At 40.1% G+C, this 27,043-nt stretch overlaps 1 protein-coding gene across 1 annotated transcript in view; it reads right to left on the bottom strand.

Moving 5' to 3' along the window:
- The window catches only part of LOC145903958 (uncharacterized), a 41,150-nt gene extending 25,532 nt beyond the window's left edge, over positions 1–15,618 (bottom strand). Inside the window, exons 1-24 of the mRNA XM_082992155.1 lie at positions 15,460–15,618; positions 10,996–11,097; positions 10,538–10,636; positions 10,218–10,316; positions 9,918–10,016; positions 8,889–9,074; positions 8,356–8,379; positions 7,992–8,090; positions 7,497–7,697; positions 7,191–7,289; positions 7,011–7,109; positions 6,830–6,928; positions 6,106–6,204; positions 5,895–5,993; positions 4,301–4,369; positions 3,804–3,932; positions 3,419–3,517; positions 3,169–3,267; positions 2,842–3,039; positions 2,612–2,714; positions 2,304–2,398; positions 1,755–1,853; positions 1,158–1,250; positions 546–624 (exon numbers count right to left, since the gene is read on the bottom strand). Coding sequence (XP_082848281.1) covers positions 546–624; positions 1,158–1,250; positions 1,755–1,853; positions 2,304–2,398; positions 2,612–2,714; positions 2,842–3,039; positions 3,169–3,267; positions 3,419–3,517; positions 3,804–3,932; positions 4,301–4,369; positions 5,895–5,993; positions 6,106–6,204; positions 6,830–6,928; positions 7,011–7,109; positions 7,191–7,289; positions 7,497–7,697; positions 7,992–8,090; positions 8,356–8,379; positions 8,889–9,074; positions 9,918–10,016; positions 10,218–10,316; positions 10,538–10,636; positions 10,996–11,097; positions 15,460–15,573 — 2,581 coding nt within the window. The 5' untranslated portion in view covers positions 15,574–15,618. The remainder of the gene's footprint in view (positions 1–545; positions 625–1,157; positions 1,251–1,754; positions 1,854–2,303; positions 2,399–2,611; positions 2,715–2,841; positions 3,040–3,168; positions 3,268–3,418; positions 3,518–3,803; positions 3,933–4,300; positions 4,370–5,894; positions 5,994–6,105; positions 6,205–6,829; positions 6,929–7,010; positions 7,110–7,190; positions 7,290–7,496; positions 7,698–7,991; positions 8,091–8,355; positions 8,380–8,888; positions 9,075–9,917; positions 10,017–10,217; positions 10,317–10,537; positions 10,637–10,995; positions 11,098–15,459) is intronic.
- Between the last annotated feature and the right edge of the window lie 11,425 nt (positions 15,619–27,043).

Raw genomic sequence — 27,043 nt, 5'->3', positions numbered from 1 at the left:
AAACAAGCGAGTCTTGTCCCAGCAAACAAGAAAACTGTGGCACCACTGGTGATCGTGTAACTGGACATTAGTTGGAAAGCAAAGTGTTTAAAGACAAACTGGGTTGAAGAAACACTTTCTGGATTGCGCAAGAGCGAAAAATGCAATAACATGCGTCGTCTGTGATACAGATTGTGTGTTCTACCACAATTGACAAAAACATTTGAAAGATTCCAGGATTCGTTCGGATTTCTACACTTTTCTCATTATAGAACAGGTGCGAATCTTCTGTCATTTAACAAACGCCTGAATTACCATTACGGCTATTACAAAAATTGTCTCTCGTAAAGGCAGCAGCGGCCACAATCTTATCTCTTAACTCCCTCTGAGCAGCAAAACCGTTCGTGCGTTTTGTTTACCAGCATTACTAACGCAAGCAAGCCGTCGGGTGCTCACAAACGCACACCAAAATAAAATACCAACAAAATTGAGTTAGCACACAATCCTTAGCCCTGAGGCGACTCGTTACGTACGCTGGAATCTTAAACTGAAAGTGGGTTAAATACCTTCGTCGTCGCTTGCTTCAGACATAAATCCTTCGTTCACAGTCTCAGGGATGTTCAGTTTTTTCTTCTCCTCTGTAACCTGTACATGTGGACGGGATAGTTGTCAGTGGTAAGCCCGTATAAGCGCTACCTACGCAATGTTAAACGCTGCGTGCGCTAAACTGTGTCAAGCCTTTACGATATACAGCAGATGGTTGCCGTTTTCATATGACTAGTTGTAAACGAGATCTTTCGTTTTCGTTTGTGAGGTTTTTGTGAACCATCATTTTTAAGGATAGAATGAGACGGCAATGACATGAAAACATAGCCAAGTCAAATCAAGCCACAAATAATATGAAGGAGGAGAATTTAAATCCACATAAAATGTTGTTTGTGGCATAATTAGGCATGGTAAAATATTGTAAATTTTCATTTATATTCATATTTTCGCAGATCCTTTTGCTATGCAAGAGTTTGCGCATTGCAAACTTCACAATAGTTTTAGGTCGAAACAGTGGCCATCTGTCTGCAGCTTAACAATAATTGTTTACAAAAAAATCAAAAATTATCATTGTCCAAAGAGCGCCCTGCCTGAAATACAGGATTGCAGGAAACGTTCAACATTTATCTTACCGTTGTGGTTGTTTCAGTGGTGATCGTTTTGAGGGTATCAACGACAGAGATGTAGCCCAGACGCTTGGCGAGCGATAGAGCCGTGTTGCCACTCTGCACCACAAAACGTTTGGTTAAAAAATTTTTTAAACGTTTAAGCTTCTCTGCCAATATCGCTGTCGATGATGATTCTTTTAACACAATACTGGTTTCCAAACGTTTCGCAAATTGGGGGTAAATGAATGAATGCAAGAAATTGAGGGCCGACGTAAGAATTATCACAGAACACTCAACCTATACCCAATAAGGTGTTCAGACGCGTTAAAAATATTTGCAAGCAATACGCTATTTCTGCAAAAGTTCGGTTTAGCACGTATTTGGTAGTGAGGGTTTCTACTTTTAATAGCAGTCTTAATCTTTCTGCGCCTTGACAATACAAATCAAGTAAATTTCGAAATCAAACATTACGACTTACGATTCTTTTCCGATATCCATTCACGAAAACTACCAACATTCGCAAATAAACCAAAACAATCAACACAAACGCCGTACACAGCTGCACTAACCGCTGATCAACAAAAATATATTCTTGACATACGTTAATAACGTGGTACTTACGTTTGTCAGCTCATTTGGAGAAGCTCCGAACTTGATGAGCAAGTTAACAACATGTGTGTGCCCTTGCTGTGAAGCCTGGTGCAGTGGTGTGTAGCCGTTCTGTGCGAAAAACACCGCAAGTTAAGGAGGATCTGTTTACCACTGGCTTTTGTGGAGACATTTTTGTGGTAAACGGACCGGTTTTGGATCAACGGGTACATGGAATCCTGCACTTAATGGCTGTATGTGTGTGTGAGGCCTCGTTAACATTGGGTAAGAGCATGGGTTGCAATTTTTGGGGAAACGAATTTGTACACAAGTGACATGACTGCTTATGTAGTATGATTGGCCCTTTAATGTCTGGTTGTGAAGAAAAAACGTTTGCACACTGCTACAGATCTCTTCGTTTATGCAATTGAAGTGCAAAAAATCCTTTCACAGAATGCTTGAAAGAGTTTACATTATGGAGTTTAATCTACTTGCTGAAAAACGAGTACTTTTTTTTCTGTGATATGGGCCAACCTTCTTGTTCTCAGAAATACGACTACTATTTATTGACATGACATTCACCTTGGTCTTGGCGTTCACTTTCGCGTCGAGTGACAGAAGATAGTTGGCCACCTTTATATTTCCGTGATGGGAAGCAACGTGGAGAGGAGTGCAACCTACAAGTGAAAACATACGGTCAGCAAAAATCAGTGCGACAATGTAGTGCATAAGGTTCAAAAGTGTTCAGGGCCTATGCTATAGAAATTACTTATCAAAGTCGTGCGTTTGCATTTGAAACGCCACGACAACTTTCAAGGATGTACATCGCTTGTAATCTCATTTAAATACTATACAATGTCGTAAGTTATCAGGAAAGCAAATATTCGTACCTGATTTAGTTAAGGGATCAACCAGTGATTTGTTGTCATACAGAATCTTCGCTACCGAAACGCGGTCCTCTTGCGCCGCCAAGTGCATGGGACTGAGGCCGTGCTGAAATAAGTATTAAAAATCCTAAAACCATATTTTCGTGTTTCAAAAACAACAACATTTAAACACTCAGCGCACAGAACTTAATTTCATTCAAAACAACATCACATTTATAACATAACGGTGATACCTTGGCGGCCGCGTTAACGTTGGCATCCTTGGCGAGCAACAAACTGCACATATCCACGTGACCCTCCTGCGCAGCCAAGTGTAACGGTGTAACGTCCATGCGCGTCTGCGAATTGGGGGATGCCCCGTACTCGAGCAGCGTGAGGGCGATCTCCATCTGATTCTTCTTGGCGGCAATGTGCAGTGGAGTGTAACCGTTCTGCATGCAGTGTCATAATGTTAAAAGATATCAATCCATGTGCTTACTAAAATATGCAGTTTCAACACAAACGACAGCGTTACACACAGTGGCTGTTAATGCAAAAACTAAAAATTAAATTTCCCGCACCTTTCCAGAAGCGTGAGGGGAAGCCCCATTCTTGAGAAGCAGCAGTGCAACTTGTTGGTTGTCGAAATGCGAAGCTACGTGGAGTGGCGTCAAACCGTTCTGTTGAAACGTAAAATGTAAAACAGCATTTTTCAACTAAGCTTGGCCACAAACTTTTTAAGTTGCAATGCAATTTTAGGGTTGTCAAAAACAGGCAATAATTTCAGATTGTTTGTGAACACAGGTTTGTTTGTTGCAACATTCTTTTCACCTTTCCTCCAGCGTTTGGATCGGCTTCGTTCCGCATGAGCAGGTTTGCGACCTCAAGCCTTCCGTATTTTGCTGCCAGATGCAAAGGCGTGAACCCCTTCTGAAACGGCAGAAAAGCAAGAAAACGTCAGCATTGTCTTTTACGTGTGATGGTTCGGCAAATATTAGTTGGAGCGAAAAACAACATCGAAAATCTTCATATTTGCCATTTGTTGAAAAAAATTATGTTTCTCACAGCTAAGTTAAAAAAAATAACAAATTGTAATGTTTTTTTTGTTCAATATTATTTTTTAAATGTACTTGCGATCATTTTATTGTTTTCACTGTTGAAAACATCCACGCGTTCGCTCCACAAAAATGTGTGTCGGAAGTATTTAAATCCTAACCTTTGTTGTCATAGCGACGGACGCTTTGTGAGCCAATAGGGTCTCGCACACATCCACGTGACCTTCCCTTGCCGCAACGTGTAGAGGTGTGCATCCATCCTCCATAGTCGAATCGACAGTTGCTCCATTCTTAACGAATACAACATTGCGGTAAAACAAATGATCATTCGGTTGCTGCAGTGAATCCATAATAACATTAACAAATAATGGAAGACGACGATATTTTTACTGAAACCAGAAACACTATCATCAGGCAATGTAATGACAAATAAAAATTTACAAATATCACAAGACTTAGCGCTTATAGGGTAAAGGCACACCTGTTGAATTCATTTAACGGCACATGACGACTTGTGCGTTTACGCGGGACAAGGTCGCTCAGCAACCACAAGCAATTTATATGTTTATTGTTTACAGTAACTAAAATTGTGTGTCTTTCAAAAGAGTTTGAAAACGACGGATTTGTCGTTTCCAGAGCGATACGCATGGTTCTTTACCTTTATCAGCAGTCTCAAGATTTCAATTTTGTCCAATCTGGCCGCTAGATGGAGACACGTCTGCGATTCCTGTGTAACACATAACACATGCATATAACACATCAGCTTTTATAAAACGATCAAACCTGTATTTTTGCCGTTTATTCTTGTGACAAATATTCCGTTTGAAACAACTTACCTCGACGTAAATGCCTTCCCAGTCCTTTCAGCGTGCGTTAAGTTAACATAGAGCGGGTTACATTATATAGCCTTTACACCACAAAATGATTACTAATAGTTTTTCCACTGATTGGTAAATGCTGAGTATTGTAAGTTTAAAGTAATTGTATCAGCTTTCTTGAAAATGGTCATATGTCATTAAACAATTTACAAATATATTTATGTACTGCTTTTGTAAGTATATTTCAAAATATTATATTATGTATACAAGGCACTATATTCCATGTAGACCTACATGATGGCAAAAAGCGAAATCACCACAATGTACAGACGATCGTAATACAACAGTATAAAAAACAACAATAAACTGAGGAACGTTTTCGCGCCGGTTGAATGTGTCGTCTTACTGTTACGTCACAATGAATTATGTTCAAATAACGCAGGCACGTTCCCTCGGTCCTACAAATTTAGGCGCAGATTTTGAGTTTGGGATAAACCGGCGCGGGAACGCACCTGAGTTTACACAACGATGTGAGCGGCACGCAAGCAGAACACATGCAGCGTAAACACGAAGCGTTGTGAAGTTGGACGGATACGGTAGGTCAGTACAAAACGAAGCTATTTTGACGCGGATTATTTTCCCATAATGTACAAATGGTTGCTTCGAATATATATGCACCCGGTTCGACCTGACATGTTACATCCTGTAGTTAATATAATATTAAGTTGGCAAATTTCAAAAAGGCTCTAATATACACGTAGGTAAATTCACCGTATACCCCAGCAAAGTTTGATCGATTCGGCTTGTAAAATGACGTCATGAGCTGGCGGCAAGCAGGAGCTTAAAAACATGACATGCTACAAGCAGACAGTAACACTGAACACACACACACACAAAACAAACACAACTCACACAATCGCAAAAACACACGTACAAATTATAACAGCGTTCACATGTATAAGCATGACGTAACCATGGCTGTATTTGCAAAAGTCAACCACCGTTACAAGATACTGCAGTGGATTAATTTCAGTTTGACAAAAACAATGTCAATGCTTCAGTGTTTGTGAAATTTTTGATGAAATTAACTATTGTGGCTGCAAAGCATTACGGAATTCTTACCAACGCAACGAAATTAACCACGGCGTGAAACTGTAGGTAGTATAGTAGTTTAAATCGATGAACATGGCCATGTGAACGCTGCCCACGAAGCAAGACGCAGAATCCCAATCAATTATAACAAGCCGACACGATGAATTGCAAACTACAACTCAAAAACATGGCGACTATCGCAGCAAATGTCCATTTGCAATGCAGGCTTTTCTACAACATGTGCGACACAAGCACCGACGTCACAAAAGTACAACACGTTCCTCAGTTTATTACGTCACAATCGCGTGGTTACGACGATTGTGCGCCGTCGTCATCGTGCACCTGTTTTCTAGTGTCCGGTTTTGCTCCGTGACGTAACAGATACGTCACTATCTCCGTCTTGCCAGATCGAGTTGCCATGTGCAAAGCTGTCTCGCCTCTCTGGAAAATATAAACGCACACTGTGAAGCATATTGCGGCAGGACTTTGCAACTTCTTGTGTGAAAAACGGGATATTCAAATATTCTTGCTTTTTAGGTGGATGGAATCTTACCACATTGACCGTGTTAAGTTTTGCTTTCCTCTTGATGAGGATTTGGACGATCTCCTCGTGACCCATGAAGCAGGCGATGTGCAGAGGGCTCAGTCCAGACTATGGAAACACGAATATAATGAAAGCTAAATACAATTGTGTTGGAAATGGAAATGGCGAAAAAACTTTAATTTAAAAGTATTTTTTGTTAAAAATGTGTAAAAACGCAGTTTTTAATTGAAGTGATTCATTTAAATTGTCAACGGACGTGGTTTCATTGTCGGTAACGTGTGTACGAATGAAGCAGACACACAATACATTCCGTTAGGTGCAAAACAACCTGCCACGGCGCAGGGTTTTCAATAATTCACGAAGGTCTTATGAATAATACACAAGGGGGGAAATTGCATTCAGGTTGAAATGCATGGTGTACCAGATACCAAAGTTCTTCTTAAAAAATCAATTGTAGATCAAACCAATATAACAGTGTAGGTACAGGCAAGAAAGTAACTTTCAGTTTATTATTTACAAAATACAGAATAATTTGCGCAAAATTCATTTTCATTTCGACCAAGCACAGTTTTTCATGGTTACACAACCATTTTGTAGAGATGTACTGTAATGTATTGATCGCTTGATAGAATGCCTGCTACTTTTCCAACCGCTTTTCTTTGATAACAACTTAAGCGTATAATGAGCTTACTATACGCGAGTAAGTGTTTAGGACTGAAGGACGATAACTCACCTCGGTAACCGCTTCGATGTTGGCGTTGTAGGAAAGAAGCAGCTCCACCACCTTAACCCTGTTTTTCTTGCAGGCAACATGAAGCGGAGTGAAACCGTTCTGAAGGTACAGAAAATTCAGTTTTTTTTTCAAAAAAAAGTGTAACAAAGCAAAACAAAAGTGAGCATATAACTTTTCTTACCAGTGCTTTGCAGTCGACATGTGCATTGTGTTTCAGCACGAGTTGGGCGACTGCCACGTGACCACAGTGTGACGCAATATGCAGCGCGCTCAAGTAATCCTGGAAACAAAGTTAATGCCACGTCTCAACCTCAACTAATACTACATTAAAGTATTTATTTTAACGTTGAAGTCAACGCACCGAAGTGACGTCATCTACTGGGTACTCTTTGTCGAGCAGTATCTCAATGACGTCAGCATGCCCCCCTTGCGCCGCCATGTGGAGAGGTGTTAGTCCGTTCTGAGAGAAACAAAAATTATGCAACATAAATTCGAACACAATTTTATTGGAAAATGTGATTTAGTAACCCAAACCCCCATCCCAATATTTTTGCCTGTCACTAACAAAAGCATCCACTTAAACCCATACCCCTACACAATGGCTTGACCCACTGTAACCCCACCAAAACCCAACTCAAGTCTTAAGCACCTCAAATATTTCGCGTACCTTAGTCTTGGCATACTTTGGAGTGTTCTCACAATCCAAGAAGAGCTTAACAATGGGCAGGTGACCTGATCTGGCGGCACAGTGGATGGGAATGAGGCCGTCCCGCGTACAAGCGTCGGGTTTTCCGTTCCGGTCCAGCAGTAATGCACAGAAGCGGGTATTCCCCCGTTTCGCAGCTACGTGCATTGGTGTGATTCCGTTCTGCGTGTAAATTAATGGTTTACAGCTAATGCGTTGGGTTGAAAGTGCTCTGTAGCTAAAAACCTTGCCTGGGAGCAATTGGGAGACAAGGTATTACAAAAAATGTGTTCTTACTAAATTGCATTTTCGGGTTGGTGTGCAGCACATGTGGCAAAATATTCTCAATGCAAGATATAGGTTGCGCGCACTAAAATTAGTGCCCAATAAGTGAACACGAAACACGGATTTAAACCAAGGGTTAAGTGCTGCAAAACCATATAACTGTACACCATATGATTGTTCGGTTCGACTTACCCTAGCTTTAAAGTCGACTGAAGCCCCTCTGTTGAGTAGGAGAGTGGCAACATTCACATTTCCATAATGAGCCGCGATGTGGAGGGCAGTAAACCCACTCTGAATAAATGGAAGGCAATCACTATAAAACCTGACGTTAACTTGTCGTTGCCGTGTAATAAAGTAATACACATACATTTCGTGCGTATAAACGTGTGTCATTATTGCAATGTAAAATCGTAAAAGCTCCTACAACATGGACTGGTGACACGGGGCACATTGAAAGCATGAGTTTGTGTATTTTAGATTTCCAAACGTTAAATGTTAAAATGCCGAAAGCAACAAAACACATCTCACTGCAAAACAAAATAAAAACATTTTTTACCTCCGTTGTTCGATTGACCATCATCTGTTCGATTCACAATATATCGATCGAAACGATGAAACATGCACGACCAAATCCACACGCAAGAAGATAAAAAATAAAAAAGAACACTTGTTAGGAAATGAACATTCCGAACTGCAGTCACAGCAAACATTCTTCCTCTTAACATGAGTGGAAATATAATGAATATGACGCACAAGTCGTGCTTGATTGTACAGTATGTTTTGAACGGTGTTTTATGTACTGTGCCAACGTTTTAAATCATTACAACAAAACTGCAGTAGCCACAATTATTCAGTTTTATACACGACACAACTAGGGCAATCCTCAACGTCCACAACGTTGCTATGGAATTCAAATCAAAACAAATCTGTTTTTGAAGGTGAAGGCAAAATTTGTGCCATTTTATTTCTACACATCAATATTATTACAACGCATACAACCTTTGGTTTAGGCCCGTACATAAGGGTTTTCAAAAACTTTTACATGAAACAACACCAAACAAAGCTCCAAAAAGAGCCCAGCAGACGTACCCTGGACGTGGTGTCTGCAGTGTTATCGTTTTGAAGCAGCAACACGGCCGCCTTCACATCGTCCTTGCGAGCAGCAATGTGAAGTGCTGGCAATTTAACTCTGCCCTTGACATCGTTGTCGAGTAGAAGTTGAACCACTTTGTCCTTGTTCTCCTGGAGTGCGACCGCCAACGGGGTGAAGCCGTCCTGAAAAACACAAGTTTACTAGTGAAATCAAATAGTCAAACGCCATATATAAGTTACACGTTATTTAATCACAACGATAAACAACTAATAACGATTTAAATTAATTGTTCACTTGCGTGTATACTGGAAGGTTGAAATTATCAATTAGAAACTCTTGGGCAAATTGCAGTAGTATGCACATGTATAACACATGATTTCAGAAAACAACATCAACAAAACAGGTTTGTGCAAGGCGCTGCAATACACAGAATTTAGATGGCACCTACCTTTGCACAGGAAAAACACCGAGCATAGGGCAAGGTATAAATTATTTAGGGACTCATGATAGTAGAGAGGCTAAGAGAGAGAGGGTATAGATTGTACATCAATAATTAAGCGCTGTAAACGGTTTCCTTAAAGGTGATGTCATTGCTGTGGCTGTCGCCTTGTTACCAGTCAAGTGTACGGGCGTCGGCAAACATACTGGATGTAACTGCTCACAAAAAAACAGTTACGGTGCCGCCATAGTGACTGGGAATCGATTTTATGGGAAACTTTCTAGTCACAAAACCTTGTGTTGTTACAAAAAGACGGTTTTATTATCCTGTAAAGGTATGGTGATGTTGAACTAGTTTAAAGTGATTAATAATCACTTTAATTGGAAAAATGATGGCAGCACAGTGCACAACATCAACCAATTTTCTCAAACTGGTAAGATGTGTTTTTCCCGATTGGGAAACAAAATGTCTTTGATGTAAGATGAATTTCACATAACAGCACAGTTTAGGCCTCAAGGCAGCTATAATACCAGCCATTAAACAAAATCCCAGGCTTTGCAAAAGATTCGATTCGAACGGCGTTTACCTCTGTTGATATGCTTTGGTTAGCACCGTGGTCGAGTAAGTATTCCACAATAGCTTCGTGTCCTTCTTGGGCGGCCATGTACAGCGGAGTGAAGGCATTCTGCAACACACAATCGATTAGCGTCGGATACAGCCGCACTCATGACGGTACTGGGCTGTACATACTCAAGGGAAATAAGCTGAAGGATCCGAGAATCGAAGACCTCTAGGTTTATATGTATGACGTAATTAGACTTGGTATGTTTTAGTATAGTTTGTGATAGATGCATGGCAACTGTCTGTGCATAACATTTTATTTTACCTGTGCTTGACTGTTGGCGTCGGCCCCTTTGGTTATCAGCAACTCGACAATTGCAAGTTTTCCGGCCAAAGATGCGATGTGCAGAGCAGTGTTGCCTCTCTACAACAGTAACAACTTGCCAGTTATAAGGTTGCGTTCAAAGAACTACCCAACATGATTATCAAACATTGACAATACTACACGTTATCACGGCGCGATATACTTGAAATTACGTCATACGGTGGTGATAAGATAACATAGAACCACGCCGACAGTGTTGCCGGTCCAAATATATTTTAACGCTTAGAAAGTTTCTTAGTTTAACGATACGAAAATTTTACCTTGGTAGTTTGGTTAATGGGGGCTCCCCTCTGCAAGAGTTCGTTGATAATACTGCAATGACCTTCTTTCGCCGCTAAATGCATTGCAGTCAATCCACTCTGTAAGTTAACAATACATAAAATTGTGTCCTTTTTTCCAACGCAAAGTTTTCCAAGAGTATATTAGGGTACACACAAGGATGCAAAACTTTGTTCCTTGCAAACACCACAACAAATAGTAAAAATTGGGCGATCTTGTGTTAGTAACAACAATACAAAGCACTGCAGGAATATATAGTTCGCCACATTTAAACACCTTGTTACTTTAAACAAGCGCTTTATGGGGGAATATAATCACCAAGATATTATGCGGCTGCTAGAATGGTAGAACAAGCTCGAAATCGGGTAACAAACTATAAGATTCCGGCAATATTCCCCAAACTGTAGTAAGACAAGGTCGTCCGTAGTTATGTACTCACGCTGTTGGAGGTCGAAATATCCACATTATCTTCATCGAGCAGGTTTGTCAATTTCTCAACGTTTCCGGACCTCGCAGCCCTCAACAAACTCCCTCCGCCACCCTGAAAATAAATGGAAGACTAAGTTATTACGTCTGCCAACGTCACAAAGCCTTGTGTATATCCGACAACTACACGGTTTTGCACTGTGACAAAATGAAAGCAGCAACCAACTCGTGCAGCCCTTTCAAATCCTTTCAAATTTGGCAAGAACATTTAAGGTCATGACCTTTGACTCCTTGTTCGGGAAATTGGAAAACGGGTTCATTTCGCAAATTGTGACCCAAATACGGCTTGTAAACAATTTTTCGACTCAATGGATCAGAAAGTTTCTGCGTTGTTGAATGTACTCCGGTTATGAATCCTTGACAAAATTACTTTTTCGGTCATTTGTAAGTGTTTGCACAAAGTGGATACAAATAAATAATTTTCTGTCCGTGCAAATAATCGAACGTGAGTTAGCCCGGTCACTTGTCGAGTCTGCCACAGTGGGACATATGGCCGGAAAGGAATTAACTGCAAATCCCTTTGCAATCATTGCATCTAATTAGCAGGATCGTTCCAATTTCACCCGACAAACATATTGCTGTCATTTGCAATATGAAATTGTAGTCGAAAAGTCAGAAAACTCCGTATGAAATTACGTTCACAATACAGACACATGCTGCTTGTTGTGAATCAAGTCAAGCATTGATTTAAGTCTGAAAATTTCTGTAATATTGTGGCGAAGTCCCAAGTAAAAATCTCATTTACCGTCGACGATGTCGTTGACGATGAAGGTTCCTCGGCAATCACCATAACGTTTGTTCAAACAGGAATTTACACAAAAAGGCCCCTTGAACTGGTGTACAAACAAATGTAAGTTTGCAGTCAAACGCAAGTAAACCAAAACGTTTCCTCATCGAACAATCCAAAACTTTTAAATCGGGAAAATCATCCCTTTTTATTTCACTTTATTTTGTACAACTTTATGGTGTTCACTTAGTACTTTCGTTACGATTTGTGGCATGTTTCAGGTGTAATGACTTTTTGCTGTGCGGCCGTCGTTTAAACAATACGATAAAAACTTATATAACTCCTCTCATGACTTATCTCTAAGCTGATAGAGCAACTATTACAAACATTCTGCTCAAAAAAACAATGCACCGCACATCACCTCATCTTCGTATCCTACAAACTTTTAAATCCTCACTGCAGTAAAGAGCGTCTTTCCAAAAACTCGAACCTGTCTGCGATGAATGAGGGAGCAGTCGCGAAGAAAAAAACAACGACCGGGTTATCGTTCATCTGCAAACAGATGCGACGCGTCTCTGATCAATTTCGCGCTCTGTTTCACCCGCCTGCCACTCCCTGCCGCATTGAAACGTGCTCTGTGCAGGCACCGATCAATGCATAAATGATGAGCGGCCGCACTGAAGGCATGTGCGAGGCAGCGAAGGCATTTTGCATTCCCATAGAGAAACAATGGTTTCGCTTCCTTGATATCGGAGTTTTGCTTTCGAAAGCATTCCAACGGTTGATCAACTGTATGTGTTTACAATACGTGTATGCGTTTTCAAGGTCACATTTTACGAAAAATGACAAACCGTGAGAATACGTAAATACGCAGTACAAAAACTACACAACCCATTTATGAATGCCGGCAGTAACACAACGTTTTAATGGCATATTCATTCGTTGAGCAAACGAAATGCTTGACACAAGAGGGCGCAACGGAGCACTCAAGTAAGAAAATATTCTTTGACACGTTTGTGTCAGGTCGGAGAGTAATTGGAGAGAAAGGAGCTTTGTACATGACAAGACATGAGATAACGGGAGGATGTTTCTGTCGTCACTTTCCACTAATGGAATTATGTTGTTTACCTGCAGGTAATATTGAACTTAGTTTTCGTTGCCTTTTACAACCCAAAAAGGGTGAATTTCAGTGTGTTTTCCAGGAAGCACCAATAAAATAAATAGAAAAGAAAAACGATGTTTTTTTAAACGCGTCGTCGGAGTAGGGATAGACTCGTGTTCCGACAATTCGGGTTCGTAGAAATCCTTTTCATGATCAAATTTCAGGTTCCATACATATGCCTGTACTCACTAATCGCAAGTGCCACGGAAACGCATCGTAAAATCCTGGAATCCATGGGAAAACATACCGGTCGGTTTAGAGGAGGATGAAAGTACACGTGACGTGACGACATTTACAAACCGAATAGAGGAATTAAATCAGACTTGCGGGCGCCCGATGTGGTTTTGAAAACGACTGAACAAAATCCAGCGGACCGGTATCTCAAAATCTCTTGAGAATTGTCGGCGGGTTTTTTTTTCAATAAGATAAAATCCTTCGTGTAACAAATAACGACGTGACCTCGTGGTCTCAACAATACAACTTGAATATTGATACTGTATGTTATATGTTGAACATACTCAACAGCATTTGTATTCTTTTCGATTAGATTTTCCATTTGTAGATTGTAGATGATACGGATTCTACGCAAAAACAAGCTATGCTGTATTCGTAAAACAGTCCTAGAACCTCGTTTATATTTCAAAGAAATGGTAGGCGTTGTTCTTCCGAATCAATAAACTAACCTACCCTTCGTCAAACAAATAACGAAGTCCGGTCTCTGAAGAGAAGTTTGAATCATGGTCAACAGACATACGATATATTGTTCTCTGCGGTTTCATAACGTTCGCTGTTTGTAATACCCAAGTCATGAATCTGTAACGGAATCATTTCAGGTCAACAAGCATCGGGGAGTTCGATCGGAGGAAGGGGAGTGAGACCAACATGTAAAGACGCAACGCGCCACCAGAGTTAGTTTGAAAAGCAGGTGAACTTTAATGACAGACCACAAGTTGCAAAACAAAGCTCACAGTAAAAGCACCGAAACTAGAGAAACTGTTTGTGAAGACGGACAGTGGATGGAAATAGCAATTCTTCGATGTAAAACGATATGCGTTCGTGAATAAAAGCAACAAGCCGTGACATGTTTGTCTAAACAAGGGGATGCCACGTTTGTTTAACAGATGGGTGGGCGTGGAAGGACGCTTCGACGGTGTAAAGTGTCAAAACGACAAATCAGTCGGAGCTTGTAGTGGAATCATTGACCACACATACCGTGTGATTTTACTGCGATCAATTCGGTTGTGCTCGTGTTTACGTACCTTTAGGCTTGTATATGAGAACACTCTAGCGCAAAATAAACTTCCTACTCAAGTGCACGAAACGAATCATGGCAAAGCATATTAGCAGAAATTTGCAACAGAGTGTAACCGATTCCAACAGACTGTTGAACCAAAAAATTGTCCCATTTAGCTTGCGTACACAACCCACCAAGTTTGCAAAGTTTCGCCACAGGTATTATAGAATGGAACGCAATTACATTGAAGCGTGGAAATGTAAAACTGGGCGTCTTTCAACCAATGTCACGCTGGGGTTCTCGAGCAGACGTTCAGGCAGAACGAGATTGTTTATTCAGCAACGCCCATCCACACATTTAGATGTCAAATCGAATGGTACCAGCGCGAACAAGAAAAAGCAAATACACGTGAAGCGTGAAGCATAAGGGTGAACTGTTTCCACTGTAAAATTAAGGGCGAAAAAGTGTAAATCGTTTAGCCCTTTCCTTACGCACGGCATCGCCGAGCCTTAGACGAGCTTCGTGTTGAACACTAGCTTGTACATGTTTATACTTGTATACATTACATATTTAAGCCACCTCAACAACCACACTCAACGCCAGTGCCATGTAGGTCGGCGTGGCAATACCAACAGGAGCGTACGTAAAGCATTACGTGACGCCATACTCCCGGGGTCTCAACGGAAAAAAATCATTGCCCCAATAACACAACCTAGGCATAGGCGCTTGTGACAAATAACCCTTGTGTTCGTGTTTGCCCGTGAGTTGGCATTGCGCTAAGGGAAGAGCAATTAAACATTAACAGGTCAAACGAGCATTGTGCAAACATATTGACTCGCCGGCTTTATTACCCGCTTCGAGAGTTTGAACAACTTTGCCGAGTCCGGTTTTGATGTGCCGGACAGTCTACATTCACATAAGCAATTTTTAACTTATCCGGTCGAACAGCACCAGTTTCAAGGAATTGGAAATAATACACGATAAATCATTACCAAGAAACAGCCAAGCCAAAGCCACCATGAACGGGCGTTTACAAGTCAATTCACTGCTTTGCGGTCACGGTAATCTACATTGTATTTCAGCATGTTTCACAGCAAGGGAAGAGTTCGCCTTGCAAACAAGTGAAGTTTATTGCCCATAAACAACACAAATAAAATCAGCAGAACAAATGTTCATAAGCTCTAGCAAAAATATTTTTGACATCGTAACACATCCCAACCCGTAAAATGCTTTTACGTTTTTAATTTGTGACTAACAAACAGGTAAGACATTTTGCAAGAACTCAAGCACTCACCTCTCGCATACTGGCAGTAGGATCATTGCTTTTTCGAATTGTACTGTGGTACTTGGGTGCCCTTCTTTTGTCCGGTTCTCCATCAATATCTATCTCACCATTGTCTTGCGCCATATCATTAGGTTTGGTACCAAACCACCTATTTCAATCCCTACCTCAGCTTCTAAATATATCCAACACATGCTTTAGAATCCGACAGCAGAAAATAATAGCAGTGTACAGTTGAAACACCTCGCAGATTGCAGGATCTGTTAAGGTTTACTACACAGTGGAATTTCCGAAGACAACTAGGACTTTACTACTGTTCCTTTGGTCTAGGTCGCCACTGTAATCTCCCAGCAATAGCAGTACTTTTAGCCGTTCGATTGGGCGGTCGCTCCCTTTTTCAAAACCGCTAGTCTGAGCAAACTATAGGCCCTACTAAGGCCGATACGTTAACTATTAACCAAGACCCCATGCCTCACTTTTTGTTTTTGAAGGTCGTAGATCTTGCCTTTGCTGTTTTGATGCGTGGCTTGTGTAATGGTTTTGCTTGCCTGGACCTCAAACAACTTTTCTAAGTAATGGCCTGCTTCTAAGCACAGCCGTCGCGGCGGCTGCTATCTCAGCCACTCGAACCATGGCTTGTTGTGTCAACTGTATGCAGTCTTTTCAAATCCGTGTCTTCGCGCCGTGTGTTGTCTAATTAAACACTACTGGGTAGCAACCCTGACACACTGGCAATATTATGCGCTCAATGTTTTCAACAATGGATAGACAATAAATAGTTGTCGAAACACTAATTTGCTTAAAAAACAAAACTGTACAATCCAGGTTCGCTGAGAAAAAAGACAGAATACAAAACGACTGGCTAACTGCGCGCCGCCGTTACGCTTCACCAAGCAATAAAAAGCACTTAGACCCGCTCGACCCAGCCAATGGAATCAACTACGTTAGCTGTGAGTGACCTTCTTATGCCACGTTGGAACAACACTACGCAAACTGGCACATTCGCAAATCTTATTATACTATGCCGCGCCTTGCGTATTACAACGGGTATTAAGCGCTTTGATGGGTTTGGAATGTAGCGTATTTTAATGAACAAATATTTTCCAGCACACAAGTTTAGGTTTTTTTCTGTTGCTGTACTTTGCGCGATCTAACTCATGCTGCTAATTACTCCTATTTTAAACGTATTTTTTGCTGAAACTATTTTTCTTGGGCAGTTTTAGTGTTGTACAGTTACTACAAACCGCAAATCTAAGGTATATACTTGTCAGCTACTGCCTGGCAATAGGTCTGCTGGTAGCTGCTGAGAAACAGTATTTTCTCTCTCGACTCGACTTCGGAACTGCAATTGCCATTAATTACAGCTTCACAAAATCCCTCAGGCGAAATGCCGTTTCAACTGCACAGGAAACTCAAGACTTCGCAACACGCCGCAAACCAAGATCATCTGAAGATGTTTACATTTGCGACATGCGCATTTTACCCACAGGCTCTGCGTCATGCCCATGGCAATACAGACTGAACAGCGGGCAGGCCATCAATAGTGCAAATTATTGACTATGTTCCCAGGCCAGCTGCTGTCTTACTTACAAACGGGGCTAGTACACACTGCCCACGGCAAGATCGATGTTTTAATTGGGAACAGTGCCCTTGTGCATGTTCACGTCAGAGTCCCACGAGGGTTTTAAAATAGATAAAAATGTCAGTAAGGGCAAAAGGCTATTGTAATGGTAACGAAATCCCATTGACATTGGGGCAGTTGATTCACCATTTCAAAAAAGGTAAAATACGAGTCATGCAACGTAGTTACTGACCAAACTTACAGCGATTTTGCCGCAACCATTATTAACTTTTGGTGTAAACCCTGAGACATTGTTGACAGAAAATATGCAATGTACCTCAATTTTGTTTTGCAAGAAAAGAATTGAATTGAAGTCCATGTTTTCGTTACTCACTTGTAAGTCGTTATCCGGGTGTTGGTCATCATTCATGTTGCCATTTGGGCCGTTTGTCTTGACCAGTAAAAGTGCAAAAAAATCTCGATTCTGTACAGGTGATGGTGCGAAGGCTCCAAGTTAAAAATGAAAACAGTTGAACTTGTCAACAAGCACAAATCCACAGAAATTGTTTGCTCGTTTTGTATGGCTTGTACTTGTAAACAGCCTTGTTACTGTAGTGCAAGCAACACCATACAAAAACAATTTTGCTGAGCACTAGTACGAACCTACTTCAACGCAGCAAAGAGCTTTCAATACACGGAATTACACATGACGCGTAAGTAACTCATTATGAAAAGTCACATTCGAAAAACGCTCGATGCCATTATGGCGTAACAATGGCATTGTAATTCCATTATTATCCTCACGTAAGCTTGTCGCTGAAAATAGGCAACCCAGTGCAGTTCAATTGCATCAAATAACATTGTGCTCAAAATGTTTGGGCGACAAAATTTGTATTTCAGCCTTTTAAACCCATATATTACTGACAACTTGCATGTAATACTCCGTCCGCACGTCACTAGTGCAAGTATGTGGATTTCTTGTTATATCAGACAAAACCTATAGATTCAATTTCTTATCACACCACATGCAGTGAAGCATGTCTTTTACACCGGCTGCTGAAACCTGGGCGTTTTCGATGAAATTTGAACACACTATAGAATCGCAAACTAAACCCAACCCACCTTTACTTCACGGTTCAACGCCACACAATAGGGGACGTGATTACTCACATTGCTTTGAATGGCGACACCCACGCAAGTCAGCGAAGGTTTTCGCGCCATTTTTGAATTACAAGTTCAGATTACTTTGAACGTGTACAAATGCAATGCATATCGAAAAAGAGACTGTAAAATACATTGCTGCTTAAGTATGAGTAAGTTCTTTGGCTTAAAGGTTGTTATAACACTAGAATGTTGGATCCAACACACCACCATTTGCTGCTAGTTTGGTATACAGTTAATTTTTTGTGTGTTTACGTTTTGTAAATTTGCATATATCTAACAGCAGTCAGTGGTGAAATAATGTGTATTTCAAAGGGGTGACGTGTACGTTTTACCTTTGCCAGTCTTCCTCTATAATCGGCGCAGCAAGATCTAACGATAATCCTCGTGGGTCGATTGTCCTGAGACTCAATCAGTCGCAAGATTTTCTCGCAGCCAATGCACTTAACGCACATGTTCGTTTTGCATTCTATTAAATCCTCTTTCATGTGATTTCTCTTGCAATGGCGACAGCCTCTGTTTTTACGTTTCTTCGCTTCCAAAGCCAGAGAATTGGGGATCTGTAGCGTCCTCTGATGGTCACCTTCATCGCCGCGTTCCGCACACACGGTGTCAACACTGGTGCGGTTGCGAGATGTTTTGTCGCGATTTTTCTTCTGGTTGACAGAGTTAAGCAGGTACCCGGCCCCCTTTGCTACAGGCATGTTGCCCAGGAGAGTGTCACGTCATCACATTAAAGGAAAACACACTTTTCAGGTTCCTAGGGGTAACAACCAGAGACGATATATACTTCTTGGGACCAATTTTCTACATTTTCATTTGCACGCTAATTGTAATATACTACATTGGTGAAAAAATAAAATGAAACAACTATTGTAAATACATAACAATCACACAAAAATTGAGCAGAGAAATTTTAAGTTTTCATTACTTTCGATGTTGAATTGCCATGAAACCAAAAGTTTCAAAATACCACAGGGAAAAACGCGGCGAATAAATTTACAACACTAGACAAATTTGTTGGCTTCTCTATTCTTAGCGCATAGCCATAAATTTGCCAAATTTAGACCAACAAATGGTGTGGTACTTTACTGTTCACCTGCGGAATGGGCCTTGACGTTAATAGGTCAGCATCAATAATTTATCATTCGGTTCGGTTTATGATCATTCGCATTTCCTATGTCAAATCTCGTTTCGTGACAACTTATACCAACGCCAATTATGTTGTATTTGGGTTTGACAGTGTACAGCAACAAAAAACAGCGGTCAAATCAATAAAACTATACTTATTACAATACACATTTCTCATTTGTTTACAATGGATTTTACTGTTGGTGCGATAGTTTACTGTTGCAACTTTTTACGATATTACCAATATCCCGGACACCGAAATTTAATGAGATTTTTGAGATCACTATATAATGTAAAAAGAGGTTTGTCCTTTGCAAAAGTTCATTCACAAGATGATGCTTCATTGGGATTTCAAATGAACTGGAAATGCAGAAAACGCCTGGCTTCACATATAAAGCTTTACAATGATATAAATTCACTTAAATATCAGGATTTCAGAGTAAAGTTCAACGCAGCGATACTCCAACACGGCTATCACGCATTGTTCAAACAGTGTTCTGTACATCTTCATAACATCCGAAACATAGCCAGCCCCAACCTACGTTACGACACTCAGCCACGGTAAATATAATTTCTGTGAGCTGCATACAGATGGCCACTGTTTCGACCTATAAGGCCGTTTGGTCGGCAAAGTCGTTATTATCTCTATTTGCTTATATAACGTAAATATAGCTTGACCTTGTCATCACGCCCTGACACAAACATATGCTGCCCAGTTGAGTTCAAACCCAGCCGCGTATAATATTGTTTCGCCCGACACAGCGAAAAACATCACTGATTCAATCGATTGCTATCTCTTCGCTACAACGCTCGGCAAATCACATTTGACCGCACTGTTAACGACCTCTCTCTGGGCCCCCGAAGACCAATTGAGTTCCTACCAGTAAACAGCGTTTGGCAAGGGGGTAGGGAAGATTGCAATCAGCAAAGCGCCTATAATTGATTTGGCCTCAGTAATTAGATGCACTTGTCGTGACTCGCGTGCCTATACAGACACCGTTGCAACCAACTGCGCTAACGTTATTGCGTGTATGATTACATGGGAACTTTAGTTGCGACCTGACGATGGTTAACGTTTCAAGTTGTCTAAAGTTGATCATTTTATGTTAAAACTTACTAATACGCGGCATATGGACAGGAAAACCGTAAGTATAGCCTTGTACAGCTTCCCATTGGTGGCTAAGTCAAAACAAACTTATAAGAAATTATTATAATATCAAGCAAAAAGACACAAATTGTTTTTTCGAAAACGCTTTATATATATATACATACCCACGTTTAAAGCTCAAATAATATTTTGAGGTATGGGTAAGATAGGTTTTTATAACTGAAGTCACCACTTGATGAACCAGTAATACAGATTAAGACGAGCGTTAGTAATCTGTATTTCTAAAGTTCTTGCAAAGATGCCCCAAAATCGATACGAGTTTAGAACTTAACACAGGCGTTCAATGACGCCTTTTAGTAGGCTTTAGGCCACAAAATTGGCTCAATACATTCGATTATCTGCCCAGAAGGTGCCTTTAACGCTTGTGTTCATCCTTGACTATATTAAATCACGCCCCGCAAGTAACTGAGTTTCAACACAAGGCTATTACCACGTCACCCAGCACTTACGTACAAACCATCCATTATTGTACGGGGAAATTCCAATTTTGCAACATTGATTGGAATTCCGTGCTTTGACTAATCATTGTTTACGTCATAAAACGTTTACCCTTGAACGAGAAAACTGACACGGAAAAAACCCTACTACAAAACATTTCGTTTCGATTCTGTTAACGTTGTAAACAAATTTGCTCAAGGGTATTTTGTTGCAACAAAACACAAAATGGCGAAATTTTTCAGGAAACTGCTTATGTTACAAGCGACATGATTTCACAACTAAACATTAAATCAACCTTTTTTTAGTCAACCAGCAAAACAAAGGTAAAAACCTTGTAACGGAGAAGGTTTGAATTCTCGCATTTATGTGTATATCCCACTGCATGAGTAACTGCTTCCAAGTCGCAAAAAAGTTCCCTAACAAGCATTAGGGTTGCTGTATATCCACTTTCCTGTTCAAATTGAGCACACAACATGTTGCTTCCAAATACAAGAAAACATGGAAATGTGCGCTCAGACAAGTAGATGGCAGCAGCTTCATAATCACGCTACGCTTTGTCGAATCCGCTCTTAGTAATTGTCCTCTAGCTACCTTCAGTCCCTTGAGAAAAGCGTAACAGAATTTGGGAAAAAACGTAGGCACGGGAACCAAGTCGGTAAATTTGATCACGGTTAAATTGTGACGTGGCAGCAGTGAAATTTGCTGAAAGTTTTTTATTACTTCGCACTAAACAATAAAGCTTGCCTGAAACGGGCCTCTCGAATCTAATAGAATTTTGGTCCATATATACGCACAGATTGTAGCGGGACGAATACTGTAAAAACGTTAAAAATTGGTAACAAGGCACTTTGTACTGGAAACCGGTATTTTCCGGCTGTTATTTCTTTCAATTGTCAATGTATTCCAGCACTAACATCATACATTTTGCGCAATTGAGTAGATTTTGTCGTTGTGCGTCAGCCATAAATTAATATGAAATTAGTTTATACAAAGGTTGTGTTACAATTTATATTTCTGCTTTTTTCAGTCCGATTCGCGCCAGTGTGGGTTGTGGATGTCAAAAGCAAAACAAAGATATAAAGTTGTTTCTGACCGGGTTCAAATAACCATAAGTTGAGCAAAGCCTTTCACTTGATCCATGAACGTTACACAGCCTGTACGTCGAAATTTGCCTCCCTGGAGTAACGGATTTTCGTTCTCGTGGCAACGTCACAGATAATTACAGTAAAAGCGCGAGCTACCCGTTCCATTGATCGGATGAGAGGACAAAGGTGAACTCAGCCTCTTACTAATGGAATATCAATCTTCTTAACGCTCGCAGATTGAAGCTGAAGGGTTCGATTTTCACACAGCCACAACTTCACAAAAGTGCATTCGCGTGAAAAATATCACCAACTTCACAAACTTCTGTGGATAGACGTGTGTCAACCAGTTCATCATATTCCGGCTGTTTTCCAAAGCAGGATGTTCTAATGTACGCTTGGCGCGCTATTTGACGTGATTCCCATTAATTTTGGCTCTGAATCGATTTTTTTGCGAAAACATGTCGATTTTATGTGTCGTGTATAAATATCGTGTCAAACATGAAACAGTGTTTCCCGTAGGTTTGTTTGTGCGATAAATTCATCGATAGTTTATTTTGTTTGACGAAGACCTACTAACTAAAGGCAATTGACATAGGTCAATCAAGGCTTTCAAACACATCAGCAAACATAATTGGCAAGGAATAAAAAATTGGTCTGTGGTGACCCACTAAACTGTCAGATATTTTGACCATAACTGGATTCAAACATGTTTGAACTATAAGTGGGTCAAGCGGTTGAATTTTTTATTTTTTGAACCGCTGGGCTATCATATACTTCTGAGGTTGAAATCCAGACGCGATTTAAATTGTCTTAGCCGACTACTGACACCTAGCGGATAAGCCTTTAAAGTGTCATTAGCACAAGAACATTTCGGCAAAACCTTTGTGTCTGTTTGAATTTTGAGAGCTGATTTTGATTTACTAGAATACCCAAACATTTCTTGAAAACAAGAAATTATTTTTCACCTTTTCTCTACTTCGTTTTCGCTTCTTTTTCCTTCGCACACTTTTTGTATCCGTCGATGACGCGGTTGAATCCGCTGAACGCGACGTAGTAACATTATCACGCCCACTTGTGGTTCCTGCAAGTGAAAGAGAGAATATGAGACGATACTCGCCGCAAATAAATCATATTCAGTTGATTTAATGCTCACATAAAACATGTATTTTTGTCATATGCCTTAATCATATCAGTAATAAAACCATTCAAAAAAGTATTCTGTTTGTTTTCCCCAGCTTAAAACTGAATCGGAGCATATTAATGGAGACAGAACCGAAGGAATATATCATTGTATTTTTTCATCCTTTTTCACCGACGTCACACTTGCTAAATTTTAAAATTCCTCGGCAAACCTCAACCAAATATGGAAGGGTTGTGGCGTCATAATAGAAGCAGTCATGAAAAAGCTAGAATTTCATGAGATTTTAAAAAAATGTTCAACTGAGATAATTAAAAAGTACCAAACATGTTCTTGTTTAAAAATAAATTGTTCTTGCGTCACACTGGTTACGAAGAATTGTGCATTGCGACTGTCAAGCGAGGTTAACAACGTACCTGCCTCGGTCGATGACGTCACCATTTCTGCGACGGTGTTTCGGCGCGTCAGGTTATTCCTGGTTTCTTCACACACAAGTTTAATAAACAACGTAAGTTTCGTTGGCTAAAAGAAAACTGCAATAATATTTACTTTAATGGCAAAAATAGGCGCGTCCAGAACTACCATCGTCTCACAACATTAAATCTTGGGGACTTATGCTATAACTGGATAAACTATCTGGTTGCCTTGTTGATTGACCCTGGACCAGTGAAAAATTATATATATTATTAAATTTAAATATATTCAGCCAAATCATCAGTGATTTGCCCATTCTTTAACACAATCTTTCAAATAAGCCTTATATAAATTGTGGAAGTGCCACTATTAGTTTCTTACAAACCACAATATTGTAGTGCTGAACAGCTTGCCCAAGCAACCAACTAGAACGTAAATGGTTTGAAAACACAGCCACTAATTTGTTGACGAGAAATTACGATGTTGGGCAACAAATTTTGACAACACAAGTTCCATTGCCCTGACCCTGACTCCTCTCATGGCTAGGATATTTCTATATCTGTAACCAGCCATCACAAGTTCTATATACACGGTGCTGTGGAAACACTTACCTCTAAGAAGATGACGATCTATAATTTGAAAGCAAAAGCGCTACAGCGGGGCGATAGGAGGTCGAAAGGCCGTAATTCGCCTTATGTAGAGTGAGACCGCTTTGCATAATTCATGCATCGCTGCAAACGAGCCCGCATGCGCTTGTTGGGGGGCATCAGTATACGCACTTCATTTGTTTTCGTTGACATACAAAGCGATGACTCCTTTGGTCTCTGTCGCGTTAAATTGCATATGAGCCTCCAATTTGAGCTTATGTCACGAAAATGACTTTATATTTCTGTCTGTCTTGAAAACATTAACAAAAACCTCGCCATGCTTCATATATACACATTTAGGCTAAAACCGAATTATGCGTTTTTGTTATTTTCAAGAAAGCCACATCCCTTGTATAAAGTCTAGGGATTTATATGAGTCACAAAATAAATCGACGAAACAACTGCACAAATACGCATCTATCACGTTGCTCTCTTTCAATACCATTCGATCCTTCAAATATGTATGTTTACGACTTTAAAGCACTAAATATAAACAATCTTGCTACGCTAACAGTATACGAGTCAGTATAAGACATTCGTTTCTTCACCGCAAAAGGCAACTTGAACTTCTTGGGAAGAGACCACTCTCTTCCTATAAACAATTTCTGAAGCGCGCCGATCAATACATTTACCATTATTTCGTTGTACGGACGACAAAATGGGATTCGATTTGGGGAAATTTAATTTGTTTCGTGCTACGACTTCTACACTCCGTTCGGATTAAAGCGATGGAAAGAGTTCGAATGCATTCTGGTTGGAGCTATGATTCAGGTGATGGGTTGTTATATTAATTTATGCATTGCCGGTGAATGCTGCTGACATTTTATTGATCCACGATCACAACCTTTTCATCTCTATTCGCAGAAATAATAACGATATATTTATTTGCAAAATATGTCATGAAATGACTACAGAAATCATCCTGATGTGTAGGTTGGTGTTAAGCGACGAATATGTCGTTTGTATACGTTTTAGTATATTACGGGAAGATCACGTATACTGACGCTGGTCGTTTTGTTATTCTTTTTTAAGTTCTCGTATTAATAATTTGCGATTTAGTAAAATGGATCTTTAGATTCTTAAATAATTTCAAACCCTGTTCTTACAGATTTTGATACAACTCTAATATCAGCATCGTTGATTTATGTCTACAATTTAATTAAAATTAACATTTTGTTGACTTGAACGTCAGTCACGATAATATCATAAATAGGGCAGGATAAAAAAAGACATCTCGTTAGCTATGACTACAGAGGTTAGTGGAAAAACATATGACTCACTATGATTGGGGCGCCTTTCATTCGATTTGTTGTTTCCATTTTTTCCTTTCTCCTCCACCACAGTTTCCACCCATACGTATTTTCTCTTCACCCGGACGGTTTGAGAGAGCAGGGACTGCTTTCTGCACTCTGTTATGTAATACAAGCCAGTGCAGCCAGGAGAGACGGCGTTCCCATTGTACGGTAAAGACTTGGACCTCTGTATGGGAAATAACAGGTTAGAAACAAAACAAAAACTGTATCCACTGTGTGAAGTTAATTGCTCGCAACATTATATGTAGGGTATATATCAAACAACATATTCGCCTATTATAGTTTCCTAAATAGGCTAAATTAAGGCCCTTGACCTTAAAATAACCCATGGAAGCTCTTAATGAAACTGCCTTGATATAAAACAATTTCGTCACAGTTTACAACATATTAAACAGCTTTCCATACCTCTTTTCTTCCACCTGGGTTGCTTTTTGCCGGTAATCCGGACTTACTCCTTAATGAAAGTATCCGAGACTGGGTATGTCTTCTGTTGTAGACTGACCGATAAATGTGGCCAGAGGTTCCAAGAGACATTGCGATTTAATACAATTACATCAAAATCCGAGAAAGGACTTGGGATATTTCACAGCACTAGAAGGAACATACCAAGACTAAATTTAGTTAAACATATCTTTTATCTACCTGCAACAGCATTTTGAATGTAAATAATTGACTTTTGCAATCCACCTATGATTTTACAAAGCGAATTCCTGCAAATCATGCAGGAACAAAAATTCAATAAAAACTGTTCCTCGCCATTTGTGGCACCGTAGAACTTTTGTGGCGATTTTAAATGTCATCTTGTTCTTTAAACCGGGAAAAAAAGGCAGCGGTGCGGCTGTGGTATAATATAGAAAGTCAAATAAAAAGGATAACGAGGCGACCACAAGTTTGAACTCGCTTAACGCCGCCCATGAATATTCACATCTACGAATCAATGAAAAACACATTTGTCACATGACTGATGAGCGCGCGAAGGTCCGGAGCTGTCAATGGCACCTGTTAAAAGGCCATTTGCATGTCAGACTTGGCGCTTGGTCTTGGTGGAATACACCCCGTTGCCATCTCCGCGGTGGAGTTTCCTAGAAAGGTTAAGTTAAGTTGCACGTGCAAATGAATTGAAAAATTTAGAAAGCCTGTTTTTTACACGATTGCTTAATATTGTGATATATTCCCATTTCAGTCTATATGCGTTGTAGGCTTATAGTAAACTAAAATCACAAAGCGATTAATGTTCGAGAGGGTCTACCAACAAGTGAGATCCAAAGTAATAAAACTTAACAGAATTTTTTATTGATACTGATTTTAATGCATAACCTACTGTCGAAAGAAATAACCAAGTACATATTATAAAAAAAATCATTTTCGTAAGAAAAAAAAATATCATAGAAATCTTAATCTCGATATCGTTATTGACAAATTGTCCTTTGCAACAGAGCTGAAGTTGTTTTTCACAGGTGCTTTTAGACCAATACAATGCCTTAAAAAATAATTTGTGGACTTTCTATCAGTCTGTTTTACTTAGTTATAATCAGACACA

Source organism: Ascidia mentula, chromosome 5 (assembly GCF_947561715.1).
Source record: "Ascidia mentula chromosome 5, kaAscMent1.1, whole genome shotgun sequence".
NCBI lineage: Eukaryota > Metazoa > Chordata > Ascidiacea > Phlebobranchia > Ascidiidae > Ascidia > Ascidia mentula.
Note: the sequence above shows the minus strand (reverse complement) of the source record. Positions and strands in the feature narration are given on the sequence as shown.